General features: G+C 35.4%; 1 protein-coding gene and 1 long non-coding RNA gene across 2 annotated transcripts; one reads left to right on the top strand and one right to left on the bottom strand.

The window, feature by feature from the left end:
- Nucleotides 1–1,915: 1,915 nt before the first annotated feature.
- On the bottom strand, nucleotides 1,916–8,688 carry LOC107786866 (putative pectate lyase 8). Its single transcript, XM_016608365.2, has 8 exons — nucleotides 8,483–8,688; nucleotides 8,265–8,318; nucleotides 8,006–8,080; nucleotides 4,320–4,490; nucleotides 3,707–4,178; nucleotides 3,509–3,612; nucleotides 3,154–3,292; nucleotides 1,916–2,846 (listed from the first exon to the last, which is right to left on the bottom strand). The coding sequence occupies exons 1-8, from the start codon at nucleotides 8,557–8,559 to the stop codon at nucleotides 2,625–2,627; spliced, it is 1,314 nt and encodes a 437-aa protein (XP_016463851.1). The 5' UTR covers nucleotides 8,560–8,688; the 3' UTR covers nucleotides 1,916–2,624.
- A 5,134-nt stretch (nucleotides 8,689–13,822) lies between these two features.
- LOC107786867 (uncharacterized) lies at nucleotides 13,823–17,407 on the top strand. Its single transcript, XR_001648240.2, has 2 exons — nucleotides 13,823–15,714; nucleotides 17,012–17,407. It is a non-coding gene; the product is annotated as an uncharacterized LOC107786867 (long non-coding RNA).
- Nucleotides 17,408–24,142: the final 6,735 nt, after the last annotated feature.

Below are 24,142 nucleotides of genomic sequence, written 5' to 3'. Positions count from 1 at the left end.
CATAACCTTTAACACAATAGACTTAGGCTCAGCGGAAAGTATCATGAATAATGATGAAAATAGGGCCTAAGACATTCAATTATTCAAGCGACAAAATGTGGCCTAAACAAAGAAAAACTTTTCTCTAATGCTTTAATGAATTTTTCCAGATATGCCTTCATGGTCTACCTATCAGACAATTTGAAACTTAAAACTTCAATATATGGAAAGAAAAGGAAATTAGCTTCATACTTCGTCTTCAGATATCATCAAACCAACAATTAACATTAAGCTAGAATAAAATGAGTAGAGTATTGAAGAATTGAACCTCAATTAGAGCTTTCCGATTAATTGAGTTGCGACAATTACACGGACTTACTGCTGGGAAGGAAACCGGGTCAAAATACGGAGATCGACGAGCCGGACCCAACTACGACCTTAAAAATCTGACAGAAAACTTCAATCAAAGTACCAAACTCCATTTTTTGTGGTAAGAATGAACAGAATTTTATTTTTGATAATTTTATACAAGAAAATTAAAAATGAAAATCAGAAGAGAATTTCTCTACTTTGTCCAAAGAACGAGCTCGTCGGACAGGAAATGGAGCGTGTTTCTTTTGTTGAAGACAGCCGGCAACTCCTCTTTCTTGTGTAAGAATCCAAAATTGTTGAGTTGTTTTCCAAATCCCAAAAGCTAGTTGCCGTTTTTTGTTTTTGAAATTAAGATCAAAGATCCTTTCTCCAACAAAGGGAGATCACTGCCTTTTCCCTTTTTTTGGTATAGGAAATTTTTGAGATTTCAAGCTAATGGTTACCGTTCTTTAGAAGTCCAAGAAGTTCTTTTGGTTCTTGGTTTTTGTTTCCAAAATGAAGAAGAAAATTGTAGCCTTGATGGAAAACGGCTGATACTCTAGGTTTTTAGGCGTTTTTTTTTTGTGTCTCTATATTTAGGTGTTAGGTACTATTATATAGGGGTAGGGATTAGGTTAGGGGTATGGGCCTAGGAATTATGAGCTAGGTAATTGGGCCAAGACTAGAAAAATGGACTACAAGATTTATAAAGACGGGATAAACCAATCTAAAACTAATTCCTCCTTCTAAAATTATGTATAATTATAATATAAAAATATAAAATTGATTTTAATTAATTGAACTAAACTATAAAATATAGAACTATTTTTTGTGTTTTCAAGATTATATAAAAATAAAGATAAGGTACTATTTTTGTATATTTTTTATTTAAATTTATGAAAGACACGTAAACTAAAATATTTTTTGTAATTTTCATTTTTTGTGACGAAATAAAGTAAAAGAGTCAAAATTAGCTGAAATAGCGATATTAGGCCTAAACTAAATATTTACATGCTAAAATGGGTGAAATTTCGGGGAGGGTCAAAAATCGCATGTCTACAGAGAGGTGATCAGGCAAGACATGTCGTGACTTCAGATTTCCGAGGACATGGCCCTTGATAGGAAGGTGTGGAGTTCAAGGGTTAGAGTTGTAGGTTAGGAGGTAGTTAAACAATTTTTACTTCGTACAGGGTGTGAGGCTAGCCTGATAGGGTTTCATCTTAGGTTGCTAGTGGTTAATGTTGTGTTCTCACTATTCTTCTATTTTTCATAGTGTAGGGCCTTATTTACTTGTTATTGTTATTGTTTTTATCTATTTTCTGGTTCTTATGTCGCTGTTATTATTTCTATGTTTTCTATTGATGGTACTGATGTATTTATCTCTTTTCGTCTTCTTGAGCCGAGGGTCTTTCGGAAACAACCTCTCTACTCTCTCGGGGTAGGGGTAAGGTCTGCGTACACACTACCCTCCCTAGACCCCACTTGTGGGATTTCACTGAATTGTTGTTGTTATATTTAGTGGATCTTTTAACAAATATACATAGTTTAAGCTGAAAGTTAGGGGTTCAGATGAACCTATAGCTTGTTCATTGAATACACCTCTAATAGATATGAAATTGAAGCAGAATTCATAGTAGTTACATTCACTATATAAAGATAACAATTACAACAATATCTTGAAGCTGAACATCAATAAGAAGAAAACAACTTAAAAATTGACTTTCATTTTTTTTCCTTCTTTTTTCTTTTCACAATCTTTCTGATGCTATGCATATCTGAATTGAACTTATGGAGAAGAGAGGGAATAGAGAGATCCAGTTCCTCTGAACCAAAAGCAAGAGATATTGTTTGGTGAGCAAGATTTTTAAACTGATATGTGAAGAATACAACATTTTCAGAAACCTGCTCAGGACAAGGTTGAGCACTCGGTACATAAAGACAAGTGGAGCAATGGACAAAATCCTCATGCTCAAGAGATGACATGGATTCAGGATTTTACTTTAATAGGTTTAAGTTTCTGCGCTCTTTGAACATATAAATTCAGAACTTAATATTCATATTACTTTCAAGATTTTTCGGATATACATCTAAGTTTTAAGCTGAAAATGGTGGGGGTTGAATTGAGCCCATCCACAATACTGTGAGTGCGCCCCCTGCTCAAGGGTGAGCAGGGACGGACATAAACAAGGAAAAGAAAGAGAAATTGGTGAAAATAGGCTCGATTGATGAACTCAATGGACATGCAAAAGTAATGTGGTAATGCTCTTCACCAGATGTGTCCAATGTGTTTGAAATCAACATTGGAAGCCAATGTGACAAGAAAGTGCACCAGCATTTGATGTAATAGTTCCCACCATAGAAGAGGATTTAGCAGCTAAGCTTGAGGCTCTTGCATAACTACGTGGAGCGGCGCGTCCAGACGCAGTAAAGTATGCTCCATTCAGCATAAGGTCTCCCTCTGATCTCCAGTTCCAGTGCTTCCATGATCCTTCCCATGGTTCCACTCTTTTCGTCACCTGCATAAAGTTCAGTAATTTCGTAAGGTAAAGTTTGGCCCTCCTTATATTTCTCATTTTGAGATATTATCAGTAAAAGTTCATCAATCCAAGTTAGTTTTGAGCAATGGCGGATTTAGAGCATTGTATATGGGTTTCCGGGAACCCAGTTACTTTTGCGTAAACCCTATATTTCTATTAACTAATCGACTAGACATATATAAATATCTGATTGTGAACCCAGTTATTATTGTATATTAATTTGAGAATATCGTAGGAACCCATAAACTTTAAATCTTGGATTCACCTCTGATTTTGAGCTAATTACCTCTTTGGCAAAAGGGTTCACTGGGGCAAGGTATCTGTTGCCCTGGCTGTTAATTGTAGGATCAGCGCTACCACCAATTGCATACATCTCCCAGTGTGTATAGTCATTGTTCACCACATGGAAATAACCATGCCTACATCTGCATATGAATTTAGGCCATACAATTTTAGTCCAAGACGACATGGCAAAGATTAATACAACAACAACAATAATTACGCGTCAATTCCAAGCAAGTTATAGTCGGCTATATGAATCCTTACTTTATGTAAGGACATCTCTGTCCAATATTATGGCAAAGATAAGTGCAACTAAATCAGATGGATAGAAAAAAAGACTAATATTTTCACATTGATACCTTGGCATTCTCTGGATCAGACCCTCACCAAAATGGTTGAAGGCAATAGTCACCTGCATAACCTTATCTCTGATATAGGAGTCGCTGTGCCCCAATAAAATCACCTGCACAAAGTTGGATAAGTGAATATTTAGTCTTTGAACTAAAGTATCACTCATTACAATGTGGTAAAAAGATTATGCTTGGGTAAAAATGGACCTCATTGTGGTGGGTGAAGTAATTGTTTGAAATGGTAATTGCAGTTGAACCCATGATAGCATCAATGAGACCATCAGCACAATTAGAAAGAGAATTGTGGTCAATCCAAATATGACTCGAACCGAAAATGGAAATGCCATCGCCATCAGCCATTGTCCTCCAACCATAGTGTGATGGTGAGTTTCGAACCATGGCATTACCAGTGGGTTTACAGTCATGAATATGAAGGCCGTGAATGATGATATTCGTAACAAATTGGATAGTAATACAAGCCCCATATGCAATTTGTACATTCACACCACGAGCATCAATTGTCTTGAAACTGTTCATCATAAGTTCTTGCTTAAGTGTGATGACCATATCATGTTTAAACACTATCCATAATGGTTCGTCTTGAATTACTGCATGACGAAGTGTTCCAGGTCGGGGATTTATTGGATCGTCATCACCTGAGTCAGTCACAACATAATACCTGCATGCATAGATTTGGTGTGTTGAAAATTACTATGATCTAATTGTATGTATACATTTTATTTTTTATTTTTTCTGAAAGCAATGGATTCGGTTGAAGCTACAGAACTCGAACTCGCTCTAGATTTACGTCTGAATATACCTGCCATCACGACCACCAATGGCATTGCGTCCAAAGCCAATAGAACAGTCAGCTAAGCGTTTGCGGTTACGTACCCAATGGCGATCACAACGCCAACAATCATCTATTGGATTTCCTGTTGTACATGAGAAGTAGCCTAATTTCCTCCTCTCTGTGCTATTCCTAATGCTCCTGTATAACAATGCAGATTAGATAAATTATTAAAGGCTAATCCACTCATCTGAACAATTTTACTGCACTATTGTACCTAATATTATTAAAGATACCAAATAATCCATGCTTCAGCAAAACGCTCGCAGGTAGTCGAGCGTCTTTCTTTTTCAGACATGTTGTATCTATATTATTCACATATTTTCTTTTTCGGAGATTTTTATTACTATCGGTTGTTTCTTGTGCTTCGGATATCTTACTATCTTGTTGTTCCTGCTACTTTTCATGGATTCTCCACTATCGTATTTCTTTTCATTACTGTTCTGATTATGATTGTCTTCAGGGGCGGATGTAGTATTCTAGTAATGGCTTCAATTACTTTCGAAACGGAGTAAAAAAATTTATGTAAAAATTTACTAAAATTGCAAATAGTAGATATGAACTCATAACTTTAAAGAAAATAATGGGTTCAATGTTAAAAACCTTAAGAGTTGAACCTATAAAGTTTAAATCTTGGATCCGCCTTTGCTTGTCTTGAGCCGAGGGTCAATTAGAAATAACTTCTCTACCTTCAGAAGGTAGGGTATAGGGTAAAGTCTGCATACATACTACCCTCCCCAGATCTCAGTTTTGAAATTACACTGAGTTTGTTACTGTATTATAACAAATAATCCATGCGTCCAAGAAATTTGATAGTGGATCAGTATTTATCAGGCAGTGAAATTTAGTAAAGATATTTTGATTCTTTTAAATTGTATTCGAAATTATTATTATGTTATAAGAAACAAACAAAACCAAGAAGATTCACGGGTGACTACTTTGATATAAGCCTATTTAAGGGAGGAAGCTGATCCACTCAAACATGCCTTTTAGGGTCAAGTTAATTAATGTAATGAGATAAACAGTAGATAGAGGAATACGGTCAATACGGAACCAGTACTTTTCAATCATTCTAAGTATAAACATAACTAAATACGTAAGAGAAGTCCCAAATAAATGCAAAAGGTGGGCAGATAAATGCATTATGAATTTATGATGTGTCGGTAGGAGAAACTATTTATTGATAGCCAAAAGTCATTTAATATATGGTGATGGGTTTGTCAGTACAGCCAGCTGAGGCATCCCTAAATTTGCCGGAATTGAGCCCCAGATCTGATCTCTTCTTAGTTCTTATGCCATTTGCCAGGCTGGGGCAGGGGACAAGGACAGAGTGAAGGAAAAATTAATGAGGCCTTCGATTAGTGGGGCATAAGAAGAAAGATTTTTGTGACTCTTCTCATGCATATGGTCCCAGGAGTGTGTATTCTATTAACTTCTACAATAATATTATGTCTCAATCCAAATAAACTAGGATCAAATTTTCTTTTGGTTTTCCACTGATTTAGGTATCCTTGTTGAGGTCCGGATTAATATTGATTCGGGCCAGATAAGACCCATTAAAGAAAGAATCACTCGCTATCAGGATTTTTTTTATTCTCATGGCTCAAACCCGAAATATCTGATTAAACATGAAGGATCCTATCCATCCCTCTACAAGCTTTGGTGGTCGGGATCAATTAAGCCCGTCTTGATCCAATGTTATAAAGTTAATTTGTTTTAGCACTTGAAGTATATACTAGCATATAAATCACTAACATAAAACTTTTGGCGCACATGATATTCCATAAAGTGGTACTGTAATATTAGGATAGTCTAGGATTTAAGTAGGCATTAACACCATTTTACTTTATTTAACATAAGGAAAATATATTTTCAAGAACTAATGTACACTTCAAGGCTGCAACTCCCTGATATTTTTCTTGAACTATGGACGTGAACGCAGCCACGCTTTCAGCTCAAAATATATGTAGCTGAAAATTTAATATACATATATAAAGGGCATTTGCACCCTTTGACACAAAAGAGTAGATGCAATTGCCTGCATCCACTAACTTAACTATTAAATTCATCCCTATTTTTAAATTAATGTTATATTATCACGACACACTCTGTTTTAGCTAATGGAGGCATTTGTTGAGTCTCTAGCAAGAGGAAGCATTAGTATGAACCCATTCCACTTTTAAAATTATAAGCCCACATTTAAAATTATGTGCGCGTACACGCTCTGTAGTGAAAATATTGGATTCAGATGAACCTATTAAACTTATACTCTAGCCGTCTCTACTTTAGCCTGTGACTCGATATAATGTGGCCAATGGCGCCATGGACATACAAAAGTATGAGGCACTACATTTTATAAAATCATAATTAGGAGAGTAACATGATAAAGGATTAGCAAACCCAAAATAGAACAAACAATATAATGTGCACCGGCATGTAAAGCAACCTTCAGTTTCTACGAGAAACATAGATAACATGAAATGAAAATGACACGAGATAAACTATAATGTGCGTTGATGCGCGAATCTCCCAACGGAGGCATGTGGAAGCCAAATGGATTAGGGAAGAGAATGCAACTAATTATGCTAACATGGCCATTTTAATCATATGATTAACAACCCAAAAAGGCACTTCGAGTTTTGGACCAATACATTGCTGACAACATTATCATACCAGATTGGATGTCTATTATAGATTTTACTCAACACATAATCCGAAGGAATAAATTTAATAGTATCAGTAAAGTGATTTGAGAACCATGAGGTTTCAAGTTCAAATTTCAGTAGAGACAAAAACAGTTAATGATTTTTTTTCATTCGTCTAAGCCTTGGTGGACAATATTACCGTGGTACTCAGGTAAGAGATAGCAATTACCTGTGAAATTAGCTGACCCGAATACCACGGTTATCAAAGAAAATTCACAGAATTGGTATGCTTAATTTAATTAATTAATCAATGATACGCTTATAAAAGCTGCCATAAAGAGAGCCTGTCGCATTGCATGTGCAATATTCCTCAAGGGAGTCTCATGATAATCAGTAACTTCTTTTAACTATCAGCAACAAGGAAAAGAGAGAGAGGAGATGAATTTGGAAAGGGAATCCCAGCAGAGTGGAAGTACTGAGAATTGTATGGAAATGCTTTGGTAGGTGGAAAATGTTGCACATTAAATTAAAGAGAATTGTGACATTGCTTTTAATTTGTGGGTGATGTTGTACTACAGATCATGTGAGGGCAGTTAATGACATGATTTGCTAAAACCAACAAGTAAATGTAAAAATACATTTTTAATATAATGGATAAGTGAAAGTAATCGGAGGGAATATTTAAATTTTTGAAATAATGTATATGTTAAATACCTTCACATAAAACGAGACGTTACGAGCGATTTTTGCAATGGATGTGGGTACACTTGTCTCTCTACTCAAATTATCCATATTTAGAAAAAAATCCTAAATATTTTAAATTCATAAAAGAGTAATGAGTATATTAATACTCTATTGACTTTGTTTTTCAATAAGCCTCTTAATGGAGTATATCATTAACTTTAAAGTTTAAACACATGAATGCTGAAAGGACGGGGGATAAAACATTAAACATAATGAAGAATTTAATTTTATTAATTAAATGCATATTGTGATAGGGAAAGAACTCACATAGCAACCATAGAAGCAATAGCTTCTGGATCAACTTCAGCATGTTCATGCCTGAGTTCATCATTTTCACTTAACCTGCAAAACTTAAATAATTTAAAATTAAAAACTGAAAAAAGGAAAATATAACCAAATTAATTCCAGATCCAATCTATACGATCAGGATTACAAAGAAGAAAAGAACTACGAATTCTTCTCTGATGCAATTGCTAATTTACTGTACATTTCAGTGATAAGCGAAAAAAGTGAAAACGAAGCTAACCTGTTCACCATAGTCGAGTTCCTTAAGCTCTGAAATTGCTTTTCTTCTTCAATACTGATATTGAAAAAGTAAAAATCCAATGAGTAATCGAAAAACAGAAACAGAGTTGATAAGCACGCAAATTCAGAAAATGTCGAATTAAAAAAGAGGAATTATATGAAGTGAGGAATTAAGAGAACTAATTTGCTATCCACATTGTCGAAAAAGAGCATAATTACCTTTTACTGGCTGTGGCAGTGATGAAAAGCATCATCATAATTAGCAATGGACAAAGAAAATACAGAGCGGTTGCCATTGAAAAGAATCTCTAGAATTTTCCGAGTCTCTCTCTGTTTTGGCAAAGGAAAATGTGAATGTAAAATGTGGCTGATTCTGTTTAGAAATGAATGAATAAATGAGGGCAAAATGAGTGAAAGAAAAAGCTTCAATGGAGGAAACATTATATAGGCCTAAAGAGAGAGACAGAGGTAAACATCCAATAGTTGTCCACCTTTTGATATTGTTCATTATACTTATTAATCTCTGGTTTATCATTATTGGAGTACTTAAATTAATAAACTTAAGCTTATCAACTAATTGTACATATTTGCATGTTTAAATCCGATTAGTTAATTAAAGTTTGTTCTGTTGATGACAACAACAATAACAACAATAAACTCACTGTAATCCCACAAAGTGGGTCGGAGGAATGTAAAGTGTACATAGACTTTATCCCTACTTACGAAGACAGAGAGATTATTTCCGATAGACCCTCGGCTCAAGAGAAACAAAAGTAAAAAAGAAGCAGTAACAACAACTAGTAACCGTAGCAAGCGAAGATATAAAAAATATTTTGTATAATTTAGTAGAAAATTTGTACTCGTTCAATAAAAATTAATTCATGTTTGCCATTAATAGTGTTAAATTAATAAATATTATAGTTAATTAATAGTCATTCTGCTCATATATGGCATGTGACCAGGAGGTTACGGGTTCTAGTCATGAAAATAGCCTCTTGCATAAATGCAGGGTAAGACTACGTATAATAAACCCTTGTAGTCTGACTTTTTTCCGGACATCGTGCAAAGCAAGAGCTTTATGCATCGAGCTGCCCCATCTACGTCAGTTTCCAACTAAAGTTTTCAATTAGAGTTAATTAATCTTTATCTTAAACATAACGGCCACAAACTGATCAGGGGCGGCTCAATAGTTCTTGTGGCCTAAGACAAAATCATATTGAGAGGTTGTTAAATTTATTTTATAAAACTTTTACACTAACAATAAAATTTGCTTTGTAAACAATAAAATTAATCATTTAAGATAAAAAATAGCGAATTTAAAAAAAAAATGGGGAAGAAGAGCACAAAGAATAAAGTGGTGGATTATCGGATGTTGAGGTCCAGAACTCAAAGTGAAAATTTTGATTTGGCTATCGTCACAATCAAAAAAAAAATAACATACATAACGTAATACTTAACTTAAGTTTTGAGTATTGACACTGCCAAAAATATCTATTCATTATGATCAATTTTTAATAATAATTATAGTTCATTCTATTAATTAGAAGCACATATTGGTGAATATCTAAAATTAATTGTAAATAACCTAATATAATATGTTAAATTACATTAAAAGAAAACCGGTGCATGAAGGATTTTGTGTTCATGCAACTTCAAAGAAGATTGTAAAAGAAATTCATTATGTTGTCGATATATATCTTAATTCATATTTAAAAAGGATAAAAGTGAAATTGAAAAGTGAAGCAAATATACTAATTAATCAATAAGTGAGAAAATTATTATAATTTATGAACTTATTGGTATAAAATAACCTCAATCAAATAACAAAAAGATATACTATAATACTTTTCTTTATAATAATTACTTATATAAATTCTATAGTATATAATAATCATAGTAATAAGATACTCTCTCTGTTCCAGTTTATATGAACCTATTTTTTTTGTCCGTTTCAAAAAGAATGATCTCTTCTAAATTTGGTAACAATTTAGATTAAACTTACATTTTTACCCTTAATGAGAAGCTTTTATAACCACACAAATACTCTTAGGCCACTTTTTGACTTGTTTAGGATCACAAATTCTAAAAAAAATTATTTTTTTAAACTTCGTGTCCATTCAAATAGGTTCACATAATTTGAAACAGGGAGAGGGAGAGTATTAAGTAAATTTGGGTCATTTAAATTTTGGGGCCTTAAGGTAATGGGGCCAAGTCTTTAGAGCCGCCCCTCAAAATGACTGTCACTCCTTTTCAACTTTCTACATTATATCCAGTTTGACTGTAGTCTTCTCTCACGTGTCAATGCGTCGGTCACTCACGTGCCGGACACTGCAAATGTTACACTGTTCCATTTCTCTTCCTCGCGAGCTGTCTGACAAATAAAATTTGACCATATTTACTTAAATTCATTCACCGCATCAGCTGTAGGACCACCACGTACGTCCACCTCAGCAGAGGCGGTTGTCTATATATTTATGAAAAAGAAATTCATTAAACTTGTAATAATTAATTGATAAGAACTCATAATTTTAAAGATACGATGAGTTCAATGTTTAGAATTTTAAATGTTGAACTCATAAAATTTAAATTCTGGATCTGCTTTTGCACCTCAGCCATTTCTTTATTGGAGCACTTTTTTTTGCTTAAGATGTTCAGTATTCGCTCGCTTGATTAATTAGATTTATATCGGAAAGTTTTACTTTAGGAGAGAAGGTTTTTTTATCCAAGTCAACTTCATTCTTAAGGTTCGAACTCAAAACCATTAATTAAGAATTGAGAAATGCTTATCATTCTATTACAACATTTTGCGGTATTTATCGGAGCTCCTCGGTCAATCATACCGTGAATGATTGTGTATTTTTCTAAATCGATTAAATGGTATTGATAGTTTTTAAAATTCTGTAATACTGAAAATAGATAGATATCGAAATTCACTCCTTGCTTCTCCTAGGAATGTCAAAGTTGCCATTTTATTTTAGTTTCACTCAGAAAGTCAAAGAATTTGATACACGTAGTTAAGTTCAATTTTAGATGAGAAATGATAATTAACAAAGACTAAAAGACATTGTAACATGCTTGTAATTTAAGATGTTCTTCCCTTAATCAGAGGTTTTGAGTTCGAGCCTTGGGTATGGAAAAAATTTTGGTAGGGAGCGCTTCTCCCCGAATGGGGCACTACGCGGCTAGAATCCGAATATAATCGATCTCCAATGCGAGTACCAGACACCGGGTGGAAACAAAACAAAAAAAGAAGAAGATAAAAGATTTTACTTCCTTCTTATTTGGAACAGTTCAGTTGAACATTTAAAAAAGTACTTCCAAATTTGTGCAATCCACTCAATATTAAAGTCTAAAACTAATTCTTAAGTAGATTTTGTGGTTATAAGATAATCGATATGCAGAGAAATGCCAGATCTGTTTTAATTCTAGTTAATAAATTTGAATTTATTGGGAGTGAATGGAGAAATATTATATTTATAGATATTTTCACATGTGCTAATAAAAGACTTAGTTTGGAGAATCAGACGGTGAACAATATATGCAGTCATTCAAAGCTTCATCAATTCGCCAAAAGTCGTTCTCTCTCTCTCTCTCTCTCTCTCTCTCTATATATATATATATATATATATATATATATATATATATATATATATATAGTATTAGGGTATGCGCTTTGCGCGTGTACCTATATCATGAGTATATAATTTTTTTTTAAAATAGGTAACTATATTAAATAATTTATTTGCGTTATTGAACAAAAATTAACGAAAAAGATCTAAGCTACTAGATCCAATTTAGCTAGTTCACTAAATAAAAAAAATTAACATTATTGTTATTTTTGTTACCTAATATGAAAAACAAATAACAAGTTAGACTATAACATAATCAATTTTGCTCTATTTTTTATTTTTTTAATCGTCAATGCTCTTCTTGTGAAAATAAATTTATGTACCTTAAGAGTTTCATAAATTTAATAAATAGTTATATTTATATGATAATTTTAAAAATGTTTGTCATTACTCCCTCCTTTCTAGTTTATGTGAATATTTCGCCTTTCAAGAGTTAATTTGACTAATCTTTGAAGCTAAATTGGATTAGCTTAATTTGATATTTTAAAGTTAAATTTTAGATATTCAAAAATTATACGAGAAATACTATAAGTTGCAATATTTTCATGTCAATACGATGAAAAAGATTCAAATATTTTGGTCAAATTTTATATAATTTGAATCTCGAAAAAGTAAAAGGTTTTATATAAACTGAAACTGAGGGAGTAATTAATTCAAAGATTTAATTATTGTTCTCAATATTAAAAAAATAATTTTATTTTTCTGCATTGGGGTTTAGTACTTTTACAATAATATAAAATATAAAATAATTTTGAACTCCTTTTCTACTCGAATAATATTTTATCTTTATTAATTTTTTGTATAATATTTGAAATCTACATTCACTAATTTTAAAAATACTTAATTAGGTATAAACTTTTAATCGTAATAATATAAATAAGATCCCCCTTAGAATTCTACCATGCTGTGCATGGGTTAGTACGATATTAAAGGAGGAGGGACCTCTCCTCCCCTCCCAAAAAAATAAACAAAATAAAAGAGAGAATAAGTTCCTGGGAATTTTTTTTTACTTTGTGTTTTTATCTTCTTTTAGGAAAAAGATATACCAGTAGCTAATTTGCTGTTCAGACGCTTGATTGAATTATTGAAGTCAGAGAATTTGTTATCTAAGTGGTGCAAGGGTGAAGTTGCTTCCAAGTCATTGACTCTAAGTGATTAATCAAGTCCAACAACGGGGTTTTCAGCAAGCCGAAGAGCTCTAAGAACTCTGAATAGTTATTTCTAAAGTAGATGATTGCTCCTCTTTGGCAATCTATCCTCTCTTTTCTTCGGGAAATTGACTTAGCTGTGCTTTGGTTATCATCGCTCGATCACTTCCTTTTTTACTAAATGATTGCTTAGGTACCTTAGCGTACAATTTGAGGTCTGAGTTAGTTTCCTCTCAGCTTTAGATCTTAGTATCCAAAAAAATCTGTCTTTACGAACGATTTAGGCCTCTATTCGGAATTTCTCCGGGTTGATAATTAACCACGAAAACTATGAGGACTCGTTTGGTTTAATGGATTGGATAAAATAATCATCGTATAAAATTTCCCACGGTTTCAACTGACGATGACTTTCTTATTCCGGTCAAAGTTCAAATCCCGCTACACCTGGAATTATTTTGTTACTCAATGTCAAAGATCGTACAGTGTGATCCATTTATCGGGACAAAGGCCAAAGGGCTTAATTTACCATCACATCTTTGTTCCCTTTTGTGTACATAAGTGGCTGTTTATATTTACTCCAAAGAATGACCTTTTATTCATTATTGTAGGAGTTTAACTTCTATGAAATTCAAATTTAACAGAATATTTATATTATTAAATCATTTACTTCTAATAATAAATACAGATCATGTAAAAATTGGGGAAGAAGAAAATTAGTGGGAAGAAGAAAATTAATTTCATTCTGCTCAAAATGAAATGCATGTACAATATCTTATTATATACACACATCAACCATACCAACTGCCTATCACATGCTCCCCTATATTCTCACGTGTGTGCATAAATAATGATGTTGAGTCCTTACACAAGAAGCTTCTAGATACAGATTCTATGGTTGAGAACAAAACACATTACTTAATGAACAAAGCTATGATCAGTCCACGTGTCCTTGCTATTGCTTAATGAGGCAGCTTTGTGTATTGCTTTCTCTCATTTGTTATCATCCAAGAGCTTCAATAACCCTAGCCGCCACAACCTTATCTCAACACAATACCACCACTGTCAGCACCCTCCCCCACCCCTCCCCCACCCCCCACCCCCACCCCCGCGCAAGTTGAAGGGGGAAGAATGACCCCCAACTTGCTCAGAAGCTCACGATGAGAAGACCCAGAAAGAGGTTTGGTAAAAATGTTCGCTAACTGAGAACGAGTGGGAAGAAAAAAAAAAGAGAAATGAGGCCACATTGAAACTGTCGACGGACGAAATGGCAACCAAGTTCGACGTGTTTTGTCTGGTCGTGAAAGACGGGGTTTTTGGCGATGTAAATCGCGGCCTGACTATCAGAATGAAGAGGAATAGGCAGAGTGGGAGGTACGAAAAGATCTGTAAGGAGGCAAGACAACCAAAGATGTAGAACCAGAAGATGATGGGGCAGAAGATCATGACCTGAATACAGGGAAAGGAGAGGAAGGATTAGAAGGAAGGAGAGGAGAAGGTGAGGGAATAAGAGATGAAGCAGTAATATGTATATAGAGAGGATATGAGGAAAAAGGTACAGTAGGGGATTCAGAAAATAGTGGGGAAGAAACAGAAGGTAGAATAAAGATGGGGAAGATAGACTCATGAAAAACAATATTATTAGAAATAAAGATACGGTTAGTTTGTAAGTTCACTAGCTTGTAATCTTTCTTTCCATAAGGGTAACCAAGAAAGACACAAGCAATAGCCCTAGGATCAAGTTTCCCTCTGTGTTGAGACATAGTAGAGGAAAAATATAGGCAGTCAAAACACTTAGGAAAATTATAACCAGGAGATTTGCCAAAAAGAACCTCATAGGGTGTTTTGTAGTGAAGCAATTTGGTAGGATATTTGTTGATAAGGAAAGTGGTTGTCAAAAGGCACTCACCCTAGTAAATAGTAGGAACTTTAGATTGAAATAGCAAAGTTCTACAAGTTTCAAGCAAGTATTTGTGTTTCCTTTCAACAATACTATTTTGTTGAGGGGTGGCCACATAACTAGTTTGTTGAAAGATACCTTTGGATTGAAAATAGGTGGCAGCAATAGCACCACTCCCCAGTTCTAAGGCATTATCAGATCTAATGATTTTAATTTTTGGTGGCAAATAGCCTTTCTATCATAGCAATAAAAGATTTGAGAACACTAAATGCATTTCCTTTTGTGCTCAAAAGATAGGTCCAAATACCCCTACTAAAATCATCAACTATAGTGAGAAAGTACCTAAAACCATAATGGGTAGTTATTTTGTAAGGTCCCCAGTATCGATATGTAGAAGTTTAAAAATGTGTGATGTAGAGGTAGTACTGTTGGGAAATGGTAGCTTATGTTGCCTGACTAAGGGACAAATAGAACAAAGAAAAGAATCAGTAGTAAAAGCATTCTGTGACAATGCAGAAATGTGTTTCATACTGGAAGTGTGCATATGCCTACGTCTTACATGCCATAGATTGCCACATGAAATTTCAGAACTAGACAATGAAGTGCAAACAGACTGATGACAAATTATTTACAGATGATGAGTTTGTCTTATTTGTCTGCAGGTTATTAACAGAAATAGGGTGAAAAGTTTGCAGCGGATAAAGCCCATCTTTCACTCTACCAAGATCCAGAGGCTTCCTCAAGGATGGGCCGTGTAAGAAACAAGTAGCGGAGAAGGTAAACAAGCTTTAAATTGCAAACATAATTTTTGAACTGATAATAGGTTGAATTTGAAACTAGGAACGAAAAGGACTCTGTTTAGAGTTAATTCAGGTGAATAAAAGATTGACCTGCATGAGTGACTTTAATCCTAAAGAAGTTAGGTAGGTTACCAAATATAGATTGTTGTAAGGGCATAATGTTGAATAGAATGGACTCATCAAAGGTGAAGTGTTCTGAAGCCCCAGAGTCATTATCCAAAAATGACAAATAGAGTTTTTAGGAGTAGTTAAGATAGTAAAGAAAGTAATACCAGCACAGTTAACTGTCACATTTGCTTCAGAACCAGATGTGTCTTATTGTGCAATTTTGACTTGGTGTAGTACTTCCAATAACTGAGAAATTTGCTCTTGATTCGATCCAACAGTAACATCAGTACTTGGAGATTAAGTAGATTCTGCTTCAGTACTTATTGCATTACTATGTGCTGAATTATAGAATGTTGGTTGTGTATTCTACCTTGGTTTGTTGTTCTTAAAGCCTCCTTGTTAAAATTCGTGGGATAACCATGAAGTTTGAAATATTTTTTTATAGTATGTCATGGATTTTTGCAATATTTGCAATTAGAATTGCCCTTGTAGTCCTGATAGGAGTTTGGTTTTGAGGTGTTGCAAGATTCCCCTTGTTGCATATTGAACCTCTGATTTCATTACCCTATGGTGAATGATTGTCTAGCAACAGAGAAAGAACTAGACTCTGTAGGTAAATTTTCCATAGGTTGTATACTTTTTTGCCTCTCCTCTTGTAGTAGCAGAAAGTATGCTCGGTCAATGTCTGGTGAGGGATTCATCATCATTATGTTACCTCTACAAGCAGTATACGTTCATTGAGTCCCATTAAAAATTGCACTAAATTTTGTCTTTTCTCAAGTGCACTATTTTTCTCCACAGCTCCACACTTATCGTCAACAGAACTGCATACTGCCCTAGCATTGAGTAGATTAATTTCATCCCATATAACTTTCATGTTATTGAAATATGTCGCGATATTGTTTGACCCTTGTACAGTTTTCATTATTTGCTTTTATAGCTCAAATAATTATGCTAGGTTAGACTGTCCATATCTTTTCTTAAGCTGTTTCCACAAATCATGCACATATTTGGAGTGAATTATACTGCATCTAATTTCTTGGTGAGATAATTCAATATCCAAGCAAATACCATATCATTACATCTCGTACATAGATTGAAAAATTCAGAATTTTCCTTTGGCTTCACCAAGGTCTCGTCAATGAAACCAAGCTTGTTTTTAGCAGATAAAGAGAGTAAGATAGATTTCCTCCATGATTCATATCCAGTGCTGTCAAAAGCAGAGAATACCAAAGCCATACCTAGCGAGTCTGATGCATGAAGATAGTAAGGATGAAGACGATCGATTTTCGCCATTAGAGGAGGAACAGAAGCAGCAGAATCACTGAAGCAGAATCCTCAATCAAGACCATATTCAACAGAAGAAAATCAAGGAATTTCTAAGATTTCTAGAAATTTCTGTAAAAAAATCTAAACTAGATATGATGAAATTGATTTGCTCTGATACCATGTAAAACTTGGGGAAGAAGAAAATTAATTTCATTCGGCTCAAAATAAAATGCATGTACAATATCTTATTATATACACACATCAACCATACCAACTGCCTATCACATGCTCCCCTATATTCTCACGTGTGTGCATAAATAATGATGTTGAGTCCTTACACAAGAAGCTTCTAGATACATATCCTATGGTTGAGAACAAAACACATTACTTAATGAACAAAGGTTATGATCAGTCCATGTGTCCCTGCTATTGTTTAATGAGGTTGTTTAACCAAAAAATAAGAATTTCGGTCAAAGCGTAATTTTAGAAGAACTCGGGTTACTGATAATCAAATAAGAAAATAATTACGTAACAAGAGAAGAAAAAATGGACTGAGAAGTAGCCGAGTAAGCAATTTAAAGCATTGTAAATAAGTATATTCCAATAATAATCAGTGTGTCCAATACAAATATTATTTCTCTCCTTTTATAGTTATTTCTAAGTACTACGTTTCTTTCCTCTCATAATAGAGCCATTGTGAATAATTAATGGCATTAATGTAACATTATAATTGGCAATCGTAACTGTTTCGTGAAGATTCTATAATATTTCCCATAATTTATGCTCATTAATTGCAGATAATATGTATTTGTACTTTTGCTATCTAGGTTCATTTCACTGATGTCTCTTCAAATTATCAAGAGATTCGAGTAACCGTTCCTTCTTATTTTTTTGAACCTTTGCCCGTACCTATTAAGGCTCGAGTCTCTTTGAATACTCTTTGATAGCTCTCACTCTTTTATTGATCCACGTGTCTTGACATGTCAGCACATAATTAATTCCAAATGTTAACTCGATTTTCCCCAATACAGATAGTCCCCCCACTTGCCATTTATTCAGCAATTGAATATCTGGGAAGTGGATCTTATTAAAGCGAGAATTTTTGCCGTCATTCCCACATATCATTATACTTTTTCCAGAACTGACGTTTCGCATGTCACTTCCATTTAATGCATATGACACGTGGTGATTTTTGATTGGTTCTGTAGTTCTTCAGCGTCTTTTAAGGCTTTTTTACGGCTACATCAATCACAAAGTGACAGTTTTCATTATGGCGTTCACATCAATATCTTTTTGTTTGACGGTTGCTTCTGAGTATAAATATATCCTTTGTATTTTCTTTCATAGAAAAGTTTTCCATCTTTGACTATTCAATCTTCTCTTCTTCTTCGTACAACTGTGTCTTCTTCAAACCCTGATCCTCAAAAAGTTCTTATCGTAGATGAACTTCCCTTTGGTCCTACTAGAAGCAGGAGAGGGGGAAGGTTGCGTAGTTTAGGGTCAGTTTCTATTCGAGGTTCTTCTTCTTCTCAACCTAGTTCCACTCTTCCTTCATCTTCTAGAACTAGGGCTTCTCTTCCACATAGGTCTTCTGCCAGAAGTAGAGATTCCAATGAGCCAATCTGTGAACCTACAATAGACGAGATTATCCTTTCTGAACTTTCTTTTTATATTGATAGAGAATCGATTAGAAACTAGGTTTCCTCTATGTCCTCTCATGATCGTGCCGATATTTACCCTTCACATATTACTGAAGGTTTGATCTCTATTGTTCATAGAGATTGTTATTGGAAGTTCGATTTCCCAATTCTGATACCTAATGCAAATCAAATGATCATTTCTTTCAAAGTTGTTTTTTTTCTTTTGTGTATACATACCCCTTTACATTGGACTTTAGACCCCCTATTAATCCAGTCATTATTGAATTCTGCCACTTCTTCAAGGTGTGTTAAGGACAAATTGGCCCTATTATATGGAGGGTTGTTGCATGTTTAGGGTATTTGGCTAATTTGGCTCAATTGACTTTCACCTTTTTTCATCTAATCCATCTCTACTCCCTTAAGTTGTTCCGTCATGGAATATTTACTTTGGTGGCGAGGAGTAAGAGAGTTTTAGTCAGTCCTGAGGACGATAAAGATCGTGGCTGGTATGCCCGATTTGTTGCTACTCCTATGATAGGGTTAGTAGGTGAAGAAAATATGACATTCCCTGAAAAGTGGAATTTTGCACGTAAGTTTTCTTTACAACTTTCTCTCGTCTCTTTTTTTTAAGAATTTATACTTCCCGTGAGTGTTTCACTTTTCTTTTGTCAGCAACCATGGAAACTGTTGAAGAAATTCTCAATTTCCATGGTTGGGTAGAGAAATTGTTGACTATTGTTCCGATGGAAGTTAGAACTTGGAAGTAACTCTCAATAGGTTTGGTTGGAAAGTTAAGACTCACGGTAAAAAAATTATTCTTTCCCTTCTATTTTTGTTCATTCTTTCATTAGAATGTATTTAACCCTTCTTTTTATCAGGGTATCATATTCCTGGTGTAAGCGCAAGTCAATCGCAGCTTCTAGACTTTCTTTGGCGAGAGCTCAGGAGATAATCTTGAGTTCTTCATTGAAAAGGAAAGCTGACAGACCTCAAGATTCTGAAGATAAAGAGGAGTGGGATGGAAGTTCTTTGGTTAGAAAGTCGCGGGTAGACGCATCATTTCGGATGACGAAGTTACTCCTCCTCGTTCTGTTCCCGTGACCGAGCCTGTTGAAGCCACTTTAGTGAGCTCTGATGAAGAAACTCCCATGGCACCTCGTGACTCTGCCGAACACTTCTTTTCGTGTGGGTTTGATAATGAAGGCTTTGATTTGGTGTTTGAGGAAGTACCTCTTGCCTCCTTCCCTGTATCTGTGCCAATGGAATTCCACTTGCATGTTCTTACTGCTGTTATTTCTGCTCCGCCTCAAGCCATTATGACTTTGTCTGCTGTCCCTGCTACCAATATTTCTCATACTGAAATTGGTTCTTCAAGTAGAAGAAGGGTAATGAAGCAAATTACCATTGAAGTTCCTGCCGATGGTAATCTTCTAAAGAAGTCAAGCCAGGCTGAGTGTGATTAAATACCTTGATTGGTCCGGTTGAAAAGTCCAAGCTAGAAAGTCACAGTTCTTTGACTTGGATGAATGACATCGTGCAATCATCATTGAAGGTATAAATTTCTTTTCATATCGTATACCATTTTCCTTCTACTAGGATTGTTATCCACTTTTTTTTATGTAGATCAATCTCATCGGCATGGAGATGATGAAAGGGTTTCCCATACAGAGTAATTGATGCATGATTACCAGATTGAGGCAGATAATTGGAAAGAGCAGTATGAAAGTGTAACGACCCGGCCGGTTATTTTAAGAATTAATGCCCCAATCCCCTATTAACTGCTTTCTCCGTATTTATTTCTGCTATTTTGATTTGCTGGGATGTTCAGTTTTGAGTTTCAGAGAGTTTTGGGACACTTAGTCCCTAAATGAGAGCTTAAGTTTTGGAAATTTAACCATAGTTGGAACAGTGTGAAGACGGCCTCGGAATGGAATTACGATGGTTCTGTTAGCTTCGTTGGGTGATTTCGGGCTTAGGGGCGTGTTCGGATTGTGTTTTGGAGGTCCGTAACTAATTTAGGCTTGAAATGCCGAAAGTCAAATTTTGAAATTTCCGGTTCCATAGTGAGATTTTGATCCGAGAGTCAGAATGGAATTACGAAAGTTGAAGTAGCTCTGTAGTGTTGAATATGATTTGTGTTCAAAATTTCAGGTCATTTGGATGAGGTTTGATAGACTTTTTGATCGAAAGCATAAATTTAGAGTTTTAGAGTTCTTAGGCTTGAATCCGTGGTTAATTCATTGTTTTGATATTGTTTTAGGTGTTTTAAGGAATGGTATAAGTTTGGACAGTGGTACTAGACTTGTTTGTGTTTTTGGTTGAGGTCCCGGGGGCCTCAGGCTGGTTTCGGAAGGTTGTCGGAAGAATTGAGAGTTGTTTGAGCAGCTTCAGCTGCTGATCTTCTGTCATAAACGCACATGCAGTTGGGTCCCACAGGTGTGTAGCCGCAGAAGCATCGGCATCATCGCAGAAGCGTAAAAGGGGGAGAACCAGCAGGAACCACAGAAGCGGGAGCTTCACCGCAGAAGCGGTACCACATCTGCATAGGGGAGTCGTAGGTACGGAAAGCTGAGTTTAGTGATTTGTCGCATATGCGACCTTTGTTCCGCAAAAGCGGGACCGCAGGTGCGGTCCCATGACCGTAGAAGCGGATTAGCTGGGCAGAATATATAAATAGTTGTCTTCGCGAATTTGAGTTATTTTCACCTCTTTTCAAACGGGGAGAAGCCTTGGTGAGCATTTTCAAGGGAGATTTTCAGAGAAATTCATTGAGGCAAGGTCTTTGGTCCCTAAACTTGTTATTGAGGTGATTTTTATCATTATAAGCATGAAAATTTGAGGAAAATCAGTGGTAATTTTGGGGTTAGGGCTTGATTAGTTAGAGACTTTTGAGTGATGATTTGAGGGACCATTTGAGGTCTGATTTTGGTACTTTTGGTATGACTGAACTCGTGAGAGTAAGGATTCTGAAAATGTAAATTTTATCTGATTCCGAGACGTGGGCCCGAGGGGTATTTTGATCATTTTACCTAATTTTGCGTATTATATTAGAAATTCTTTGTAGAATAAGTTACTTTAAGTGTTAATTACATTATACAATTGAATTGAATAGATTTGGGCCATTTGGAGTTGAGTACTCGTGGAAAGAACGTGGTTTCGGGTTGACTTTGAGCCAGTTCGAGGTAAGTGGCTTGCCTAACCTTGTGTTGGGGACCTTCCTCTTAGGATTTGGTATTATTGATAATTGAGATGCCTTGTACGTGAGGTGACAAGTGCGTACTTGTGCTAATTGTTGAAAATCCAGTTTTGCTTAAGTAACTTACCATTATGTTCCTTTTCCTATTTATACTACTTGCAATTTAAGCTTGTTGTTAGCCTAGGAAAGCATGTCTAATTGACTTAATTGCCTTACTTGCTCAAACTGCCTAATTTGGATTACATGCAGCATGCTAGGTTAGAAACACCTGTTTTACCTTGGTATGGAACTTGAAATGAACCGTGTACTCTTCTTGTTGTTGTGTGTGTTTACTTTGGGACTACGGGATGGTATCCCGGGAGATCCCCCTATAAGTTTACTTTGGGATTATGGAACGGTATTCCAGGAGACCCCCCTGCACATTTACATTAGAACTATGGGACTGCACCCGGTAGATTCCCCATGTACTGAGTATTTACATTTGGGATTATGGATCGGTATTCGGGAGATCCCCTCGCATTATGAGTTGGACTACAGGACAGTATCCCGGGAGATCGACTGGATATTTATATTTGGGACTATAGGACGGGATCCTGGGAGATCCCCGGTTGTTATCCTTGTACTGAACTGTATTTTTTTCTGTGTTTACTTGGCCTCTGTGGTAGTTGTTATTGTCCTTTATATCCTGTGTTACTTTTACTGTTGTACTCATTTATATTGTTTTGTTCTATACTGTTAAGTCTTATATTTTATTTAACCTCAGTAGGGCTCTGACCTTCCTCATCACTACCCGACCGAGGATAGGATTGACACTTACTGAGTACCGTTGTGGTGTACTCATGCCCTTTCTGCACATGTTTTTCATGTGCAGATCCAGGTACTTCCACTTAGTCTTATCATCCTTGAGGCGAGGCGCTTCTGTAGAGACTTCGAGGTATATCTGCGGCGTCTGCAGACCGAGGAGTCCCTTATGTATCTCTTAGATTGTGATTCATGGGGTTCCGGATTTTGGGAAGTATTAGGTTGAGATTCTTGTACTGTTATGTGTCAGGCAGCATCTTAAACGCTATTTCAATTGTTATTTCAGTTATATATTATTTTCTTCCGCGATTTTTGTTTATATTCCGTATTGTTAGGATTACCTTGTCGTAGAGACTAGTTGTCGTCATGATGGTTCACGGAGAGCGAACCAGGGTCGTGACAGAAAGCCTCCATCTTGAGATAGAAGTTTTAGAAGAAAACAAATGTACCTTGGAGCAACAACTAAGAGTCATTGCATCGGACCTAGCTGTTGAGAAAGCTTCTTCCAACCAGGCGGGCAAGGATAAAAACCTTCTCGAGTCGTCTTTTGCTGAACAACTCTCCAAAGTTACAGAAGAGATCAGAGGTCTAAAGGCCATGTTGAATGAGAAAGAGGTTTATGCTGGTGAGCTTGTTCAAACACTCACCCAGACCCAAGAAGATCTCCGAGTGTCTTCCGATAAGGTCAAGTTCTTGGAGAGTTCACTTGCCCCTTTACAGACTTGTTATGATGCTGCTATTAGCTGAGAGGGAGGAGCTCAGAAGTGAAATTGATCATTGGAAAAGAGACTACGAGGCTCTTGAGGACAAGGCTGATGTTGAAGTAAGTTGGGCAATTTTGAACACGCGTCATGATACTCTTATAGAGGTAAGCCAGGAAGGTTTTAACTTTGATGCTGAGTTAGCAAAGATTAAGAAAAAACAATTGAAAAAACTCAGCAAAGCCAAGGTTTTTCTTCACCCATGGCTGATACTCCCGAAAATGTTGAAGCTAATCCTGGTGCGTTGGATGTCCCAGCTCCTTCTGATCATATCAAGTCTTCTGCTGCTGATAATGTCATCTTGAATTCTTCTTCAGAACCTGCTCCATAGTGAAAGTTTGTTTGTGAAGTTTAACTTTTTTTTATTTATTTTGTTGGTGGAATATTTGGTGGTTTTACCCCTGGTCCCATTTAGGGTAATATTTTTGGTAACAACATATCCCCAGGTCTTTTCGGGGATTAATAATGACAAATTAAGTTAGGACTAAGTTCATACTTAGTTTCAACTAAATATTATAAAGTTTTTGCTTCAACTTTTTATAATGCCTTTGATTGAGTTTCTGTTATACTCTTTTAATGATTTGATCTTGCCTTGTTTCTTTAAAAGTTCAGGGTCTTGCTTCTATTTCA

Source organism: Nicotiana tabacum, chromosome 8 (assembly GCF_000715075.1).
Source record: "Nicotiana tabacum cultivar K326 chromosome 8, ASM71507v2, whole genome shotgun sequence".
Taxonomy (NCBI): Eukaryota; Viridiplantae; Streptophyta; class Magnoliopsida; order Solanales; family Solanaceae; genus Nicotiana; species Nicotiana tabacum.
The sequence above is the reverse complement of the archived record's forward strand: the minus strand, read 5'-3'. Positions and strand labels throughout refer to the sequence as shown.